This window comes from Coptis chinensis, chromosome 4, assembly GCF_015680905.1.
Source record: "Coptis chinensis isolate HL-2020 chromosome 4, ASM1568090v1, whole genome shotgun sequence".
NCBI lineage: Eukaryota > Viridiplantae > Streptophyta > Magnoliopsida > Ranunculales > Ranunculaceae > Coptis > Coptis chinensis.
Genome location: NC_141459.1, coordinates 106,700,749 through 106,709,957, shown reverse-complemented (window position 1 = coordinate 106,709,957; position 9,209 = coordinate 106,700,749). Strand labels below are relative to the sequence as shown.

At 35.2% G+C, this 9,209-nt stretch overlaps 1 protein-coding gene across 1 annotated transcript; it reads left to right on the top strand.

Annotated features, from left to right (window-relative positions):
• The first annotated feature begins 7,733 nt into the window (after nucleotides 1-7,733).
• Nucleotides 7,734-8,228, top strand: LOC147506726 (protein FAR1-RELATED SEQUENCE 5-like). Its single transcript, XM_086605826.1, has one exon. It carries the CDS (start codon nucleotides 7,734-7,736, stop codon nucleotides 8,226-8,228), a length of 495 nt encoding a protein of 164 aa, XP_086461952.1.
• The last annotated feature ends 981 nt before the right edge of the window (nucleotides 8,229-9,209 follow it).

Below are 9,209 nucleotides of genomic sequence, written 5' to 3'. Positions count from 1 at the left end.
GAAGAGTGACGTTAATTGTTTTCCCTTTTACAGGCCCATATTCGTTTTACACCATTTGGGGAAATCACACCAAATAAGTCTAAAGTCTTGTGTCAGCTACCATCTTGGCCCAAGATATGATAAGCTATATTTGTCCTGAGAAATCCGGTTGCATTAATGTAGTAGTCTAATTCATGACCTACAGGGTTACATGTCACATGGCCCAAGATGCGGAATAAGAATGAAATGACAGGTAGCAGGATAACAGATTTGCAGAACCCTAAAATTACTGGGTACACACAGCGACATGTAAGGAGAGGAGCGACCATTAGATAGAAAAGACAATCAACGGATAAGAGAGGAAGAAAGTAGTGAAATAAAGGGGGTGGGGTGGAGGCGAAAAGAGAGGAGAAAAAACCCTAAATCCCAGGGAGAGAGAGAAGAGAAAGTGATTGGAAGAGAAAGCCCGATCTCGACCATTTTACAAGAGGTGAATCGAAGAGATATACACATTGACGGGTAGTAAGGTTAAAAGGTGTAAATTTGGCTCACACATTTGGCGACGTTTGTCGGAAGCGAGTCACCCACGACCACGTGGTAAAGAAAGAAACATAGAATATGGCTACAATAGCTAAAAGAGGTGTAGGGAGACCCAGGAAGGTTACAATTCAAGAAGTTGAAGAAGAAACGGCAAGTGCTGAGAAAGGAGGAGAAAGTCACAGATATGGCGGCAGAAGCAACTAGACTCCTCCCAGAAGAAATAGATAGGCTGAGAAATGAGGATGATGAGTTAAGGAGATCAGAGAGAGAGAATAAAAAATAACTAATAATTTACCCAATTAAATAACTAACACCCAAAATATAAATAGTAACAAATAAATACTAAAAATCTTACTACCTATATTTCCACAAACATATTAAACAAATATATATATATATATATATATATATAGGGTGGGATAGAGGCACAGTCACTGTAGCCACATTATAGGCACAGTTAATCTAATCCGTCGATCTGTTTCCAATCCTACGGTTGGATCAGTTTAAATCAAACACCGAAATATATCTAAACGCGAATGGTTTTCTCTCTTCTATTCTTCTCTCTCCAACAACACAAAATCAAACAACAACAAATTTAGCAAGCAACCAACTATTTTTTCGATTTTCAGCACCCAAATTTGAAGAATCCATCTCTGATTTGGGGTTTAAAATTCGATTTGAACCAATTCTCGATTTTTTTTTTTTTTTTTTTGATTGGTCTGGAGCAGTAAATTCGTTAAAATAGATATATATATATGATCGATCTCGACCGTCGCGGAAATAGTTCCGATTGACCGATGCTTACCCGAGCTCCTTGCTTCTCTTTATCTTGGAAGTGAGGCCGGAAGCACTTTGGTGCATTGGAAAGCTAGCTTTGTTGAGTAAAAAGCGGATTTGGACATTTTTTAAGGAGGAATTCAAGATATACTCTTGTTTCTCTTGAGAGGAAAAGAGCGACTCACTTTTTTATCTTGGGTTCTTAAGGAGTTACCAAGTTCACATATTAAGTTTCTTCGATGATAGCCTTCGATTTTTATTCGAACCGATCGAACACACGTTTGAACTCCTCATCACCTGCTGCTTGCTTTTGGCTTGCACGTTCGTTTTAGCTGCTATTCGCCCCCCTTTCCTTGTTAGAAGTGAGTTTGCACAGTGTAGTTTAGTTCTTCAAGACCATACCTAGGCTTAGAGAGTTAAGTTCCTCGAGACCTTGAAGTGTATAGTAAGCTTTCTAGACCTTGAAGGGAATATTACGCTTTCTAGACCTAAGAAATAAGTTAGCATCAGCGTAGTCGCTTCGCTCTAGTTGCTTCTTCGCTCTCACAAGGTATTGAACCCATTTTCAGTAAGTGTTTTTTTTTTGTTTTTGTTTACGTAATAGTAAAATGTTGGTATTGTTATTATTTTAATTGCTTTATGTTATTATTTGTTGAATTAGAGAATACTATGGCGGAATTAGGGAGGCTACTTATATATGAAGCTTGTAGGGATTGGCTGGTGAGTTGATAAATTTTGTTCATGCGTGTCGTGGGTCGAATGTTTTATATTATTGTTATTTGTTTGGACTTTGGATTTACATTTTTAATGCTTGATTGTTTCTAGCCTACTGTAACTGGGGAAATTCAGTCACCTATGGGGGTGGCTTCAGTTGAGTTTATTGATCCAAGAGGCGTTGAATGGTTTGGAGTATCTTCACGGGCAAGGGTGTATACATCGAGATGTCAAGGCTGGAAACATCTTAGTCGACTCACATGGAGCAAGTAAGCTCGGAGATCTTGGTGTGTCTACTTCTCTTTTTTTATTCTGATGATAGGTGGCACAAAAGAAATACAATAACAGGGACACCTTGCTGGATGGCGCCGGAGATCTTGGATATGGAAGAAGGGCATGGATACGACTTCAAAGCAGATATATGGTCCTTTGGCATCACAGCCATAGAGCTTGCCCACGGTCATGCTCCTTTCTCGAGTATCCTCCCCTGTGGAACTGTTTCTTACAATCGACGGATGATCCACAGCGTTTAGATGATATAAAAGACCGAAGTTCTCAAAGCAATTTAAAGCGGATGATTGCTAAGTGCTTAGTAAAAGATCCATCAAAAGACCTTCAAGAACAACACTTTTGAGGGATCGATTCTTTAAGAATCACAAGTTTAGTTTGCGTGACGAGTCTTTGTTGGGAAAAGCCAAAACAGTGAAGGTGAGCGAGAACATATGCAAGCACCTAGTAATATTCAGGATGTGCAAAAGGAGGAGATATATCGCATAATCAGTATGTAAGGGGAGTAAGCAACTGGAATTTTGATATCGAAGAACTGAAAGCACAGGCAGCCCTTATTGAGGACGAGGAGGAAAGTTTTTCTGTTGAAGCATCTTCAGAAAATGGCGACGAGGGAGACAAAGATATTAATGGCCAAAATCTCCAGCAAAAAGGGCGATCGATCAACGTGATATCAGAAAACGCCGACTTAGACAAGGTTTTTGGTTTTTGTAATTGAAAAAATAACTACGTGTTAGCTTGATCCTGTCAATGGGGCAAGGCTTTATGTCCCCCTCCATGGTACGTAGTCAGCCCAGAAGAACTTGGATTCAGCACCAAATATAAATATATAAATAAAAAGTTCAATTCTGTGCAAATTTTTGAACATGTATAATTTCCTTTCCACACTTCTCTTTTTTACACGAACAATACAAATATTTTTTGTGTGGGCTGCAAGTGATTCACATGAAGGTGTTCCCTGACAAAAAGGGTTTGTAATGTGAATTACTATAAATATAAAAAAACACTATTGATAATCATAACTGAGAAACTGACGTTGGGACCTTTGGATTAAAATCTTTAAACAAGATTACCTCATTACAACTAAACAAAAACTCTTCAAACTAAGCTGCAAATACTTCTGGCTACATTCTCATAAGTCTGAGGATCTTTAGAACAACACACTGCAACAGGTAACATAAACAAAACAAAGGCCATCCTCGAGCAGTGCAACCCTATAACAGTTCCCAACAATCATTTGGACTTCTTTCCTTGCTTCTTCTTGATGACTTCATCAACATACATGATACCTTTGCCTTTATAAACCTCGGGAGGTTTACAGCTGTGAAAACGATAGCGACAAAACCGGTGCACCCTCTTTTTAATCCCAAAGTCAGCAAACTATGTTGGGTTTGAAACAAAACACGAAATAAATTTGGTGGAACACTCGGTTCCACTTCATGGTTGTAACCCAATTTCAAATCTGATGAAGTGGCCCCCGACTCGACTCGGCTTTGAATCCAACCCCAACAATCTTTAGAAAAGCGAAAAGAATTTGGCTTCCATCTACAACTTTTGAACAAAGACGCTTGCAATGTGCTTGTACATGAAAAAGGGCTAAGGAAGAAAATATGTAGAAAATAAGCAAATTTAATGGTAAAACCAACTAAAAAGGAAGAATGAAAGAGTGATATAACAAAATTCTTTACTTTTCTCGAGTCAACCACTTATCTATTTTTTTTTTATTTATCAACATTATTAGTAATATTACCTTAATCAGTAGAATTGGGTTTGATACCCACAAACCTCTCTCACTGAGACAGACTGGGAAATAAATGAGATTAATTAAATTTAATAAAGACAAACTATCACTCATTTATTAGGTAGACGCCTACTTGGCAAGATTAGCTACTTCACGCTTGCTTGGCAAGATCAGCTGCTATTAGGTAGACGCCCTACAACAACTAATAAAAAAAATGACATTCTTATCTACACTCTTCACTTGAGTTTCTCCACAACATTATTCACCTCTACATTTAGCGGAGGGGCAGAAAAAGGCTGCTAAAAAGCCTGCAGCTTTACTAGATTTTTTCTTTTTTCTCACTACGTTAACAAAACTCAGAGTGGCTATGCTACAATATAAAGATATACCGAAAGCTTCTAGGGAAATAAATAAACAAATTCAGACCAATCGTGACATCTAACCTAAGGAGATTCAATAACTAAAAATTTCTAAGTTTTAATCCTTGGGCACTAACTCTCAATTTTTTTTTTGTTTTTGTTTCTTTTTAGAAATCTTAAGTCTCTCGAACCCTATCTCTTGAGGAGTGGACTTCTTCGTCTCGACAATGTTTATATTAATGGCAGAGAAATATTGCTTACCACAATGACACATCACATAAGCAAAATGTGAAAGGGCACCTAGCATCCAAGTTCAGTGGATACATTACTAGTTGGAATCCTTAACGTTTTGCTACATAATATAATCTGATGGAAACCATCCAACTTTACCTTTGCATTCCCCTTCAGACCATCCCGATGGAGCCACCTAAAAAAGATAAAGTTTCATGACATTAAACAAGAATCCTGGACCTCAATTCACAAACACTATGCATACAAAGAGAGCACATAACAAGAGAAATGGTCACTATTAATCTCCTGGCGTTATAAACTATGATAGAAGCTATGAGTCCGACTTTCATGAATGAATATCTGAGACATCCAAAAGTAGAACAAACCTTATCTTTTTCTCCTGAAACTCAGTAGTAGGATTTCCATAGTGCCCATATTCCAAACTTGCATAACGTCCCATCGTTCTGGTAAAGTTCCATTGTTTTGCAAAGAAGGAACCAACAGTTCGAATACTACCCATGACATCGTTTGCAACTTGACAGGAAGAGCACAAGCCAGTAGACCACTTCGAGCGTCCAAACACTTTCATGTTTAACTGCAGCTTGTAACAGACTACTACTACTACCCCAATCTCGATAAGTTGTCAATGAGAACAACACCATCTACCTATGGAATCAGTCGACTAGGGAAAACGAAATTGTTGCAAATACTATACCTGTCTTGAAGATTTACCTTGTCAACTTGGTATACGGTATATGGCTTCGATACATTTAAAAACAATTAACAACCAAATTGAAAAAAATAATAAATAAATAAATAAAATCAAGGTCTAAAATATAGTTAATTGATTAAAAATTATACTTGCAACTAAAAATAAAATAAAATAACAACCAAATCGAAAAAGTAAAAACATCGAGGTCTAAAAAATAGTTAATTGATTAAAAATCGAAAAAAATAAATAAAAATAAAAATTATACTTTGCGAAAACAAACAAAAACAATTCACAACTTGTTCTTCTACTATTACCGAACCCATTTCATTAAAATCGAAAAATAAAAATTGAAAATCAACAAAATACATACCTTCTTCCAATTTGTGCTTGATTTTCTCAATTTGGAGAAAGGAGAAGGACAAATCTAGCTTTTCGGGTTTGAATTTGGAGGTGTTTGGTGTTGAATTTGGAGGTGTTGGTTTAGATTCGGATAAATTTGGAGAGAGAAGAATAGGAGAGAAAACCCTTCGCGTTTAGATATATTTCGGTGTTTGATTTAAACTGATCCAACCGTAGGATTGGAAACAGATCGACGGATTAGATTAACTGTGCCTAGAATGTGGCTACAGTGACTGTGCCTCTATCCCACCCCATATATATATATATATATATATATATATATATATATATATATATAAAGAAAAGTAAAACAAATAAATAAATAATTTTTTAATAAAAACAAAGTTGGGTGCCCAAAAAATTCACATTCATCATTCTCAATCCCCCTCACTCTCTCTTTCTTGTAACAAAATTCAATTTTTTATCACGTTAGTTTATATTAATTTTGAATAGAGAAAAAAAAATCCATATGATTATTTATCTATTGACTTAAACAAATGTTTGGATGATTATGTCAAAAAATATGATGATTTGTTTCGCAAGTGCGCCCAATTCATATTTTTTTTGGGAGTTAAGGTTTATTTTTTCTTTATTTAGTTTGTCTTTGTTTGATTTATTTGTGGATAGGCAAGTTTATTTATTTATTTATTACTTTGGTTTTAGTCATTTAATTAAGTATATTATTTAGTAATTTCTATGTTTGTTTTTTGAATTTTGGAAAGAGAATATGATTTTGATGCCACATAAGAAATGGAATCCCAACGGAGTTAGTGAGGGAGTCTGAGTAGAACTACCAACTACCAAGGTCGAATTAAAAAATAAAACTACAAGTCTACGACTGATAACTCCAAATGTGGGTTAATTGGGTTATTTTGTTTACGGAAGCCAATATCTATTTACACCATTTGGATGGGATTAAGGGTGATAATTCATTGATATCATTAGGGTAATTTGGTAAACAAAGGGAGAGTTGTATGAATTTTATTGTTCAAATGACATTTTTACCCCTACTTCACATATAGTTATAACATATTCTCTTTTTAACAATGATCATAATAATTGAAACCGGACAAGGGTAAATTGGAAAATGACTACTATTCACTGAATCATTCTTTTTAAAGTAGTTAGATTTTAGATATATTTTTTGTATAATTCCAAATGATAATTCGGCAAAATCAGATAATAATTAAGCAAAATTGGATTAGAAATCGAAATATATATATATATATATATATATATATAGTCCTGGTCCCAAACAGAAGTACGTATACGGACTTAATTTTAAAAAAAGAATATCACGTGAGAAAGGAAAAAAAATACCCCACCGCACTACAACTTAAAACCCCAAAAATGAAAAGAGAAAAAAAAGGAAATAACCAAATAGATAATAATATATCCTATATTTCCTCAACTCCTACATGACTCTCTTTCCCACTCTTTTCTTTCCCTCCAATATTCTCTCTTTTCCCTCACGTCCTCTCTTGGTTCTCTCACGTCCATTTTATTTATTTTTTTCTCCACAGCCTTAAAAAAAAACAAAAAAAACTTGATTGTTACTTGCTGAGTTGCCGAATAACTTGAAGAGTTGCCGAAGAACTTGACGTGTTACTACCACTTTACAACCTTTACTAAATTAGTTTTAAGGACTTATTTCAATTGTAAGTATCTATAAACTTCTAGTTATTTTCTTTTGTATTCTCTTTACACGTACTATTTGGCACTACATTGTGCCAAGTTCAAATAACATAATCATTAACCGTTAATTTTCTTTTGACCCATGAACACCATGACATACAACTGATTTAACAAAACTAATATTAGAATCATATCATATTCAATCATTTGAATAGAGGATGGTCATATCATATTCCGCCATATAAATTTCACGTGAAAACGGACTATGTGCAGTTCTATTTTGTGCTTTAATTGTTTGTAAGCTTCTGATGTTGATATTGATGTTGATGTTGGTAGAATTTTGTCAGACGATATTGAAATGGATAATGAAGATTTTGATATGGTGACTATTAGTGCGCCTGCGGAATGTGTTGAGATTTATTGTCCTGAAGTCCCATATGATCTCAAGCCTAAAAATGGTCAAGAGTTTGAATCACTTGATGTTGTTAAGAATTTTTACAATGCATATGCAAAAGTAGCTGGGTTTAGCATTCGAAGTTGGTCTCAGAGAAAAACGAATGATGAAATTGTAATGAAAGAGTACGTCTGTTTTAAAGAAGGAAAAAGTACATTGATAGCAGACATTGTAGCAAAAAGGCGTCGGGGCATTATAAAAGAAAACTGTAAAGCAAGAATTGCAGTGGTGAAGTTAAATTCTGGCCTATTTGCAGTTAGTGTATTCTTTGAGAGGCATACTCACTCGTTGTCAACCCCTAGTAGAGTACAATTTCTAAGATCTCGTCGTGGTGTTTCTGATGCCCAAAAGTGTTTAACACAACAGTTTGACATGGTAAATAAACCGCAGCATCAATAATTTAGCCTTCTTGGAGTGCAATCTGGAGGGATAGAACATATTGGATTCATGCAAAAAGATTTAAACAATAAGAAAAGGGATAGGCGCAAGAAGAAGAAGGGCTATGATGGAGATATGTTTCATGAGTATATGAAATTGGAGCATGGAAAGAATCCTTCTTTCACTTATAAAATTGAGGCAGATGATGAACAGAGAATTACTCATTGTTTTTGGGTAGATGTGACCTCTAGACGAGCATACCAGTTTTATGGTGATGTTGTCATCTTTGATACTACGTACAATACCAATCGGTATGGGTTGATACTTGCACCATTATTCAGGGCTAATAATCCCGGTCTGCCCGTTCTTTTTGCTTGCTCTTTTCTCTGCAATGAGACTACTGAATCTTTTGTTTGGTTATTCAACAAATTTTTAGAAGCTATGCCCGGTGAGGCCCCGAAGATGATTATAACATATCAGGATCCAGCAATGACAAAAGCAATTTCTCAGACGCTTCAAACTACTTTTCACAAGTATTATAAAGTTAAACTGTTAGCAAGTTTAAATTAGTATTTTGAATGATGTGAAGTCATTGGATTCATGTTATAGGATTTTGATTTTCAAAAATTCATAACTGTACTACCATTAATGTAAATTTTATAGGATTAACTGTACTACCATTAATGCAAATTTTCAGAATCTCCAATTGTTATAGGATTTAATCTTAATTGATCATTGGTGCAAATAGGTGAAGCAATAGATAGTGATGACAACATATACCAGAAACAAGCGTGTGACTAATCTACGTTTATTTGGCCTACAATATCATTGTAGAAAAACCTTTCTCTTGTTTTTTTTTCTTTTTTGCTTGGTAGAAACTAATTACTAAGATACAAAATGCACCCCTGAAATCTGAAGGCAGATTGCATCAGTACATTGGAAAGCAGGATGGCTAGGCCAGCCTAGCTATTACAGTTCTAATAAATTCCAAGAACCATGCTG

Coding starts and splice junctions, on each gene's coding strand:
- LOC147506726 (XM_086605826.1), top strand. CDS start 7,734: ATGGATAATGAAGATTTTGATATGGTGACTATTAGTGCGCCTGCGGAA.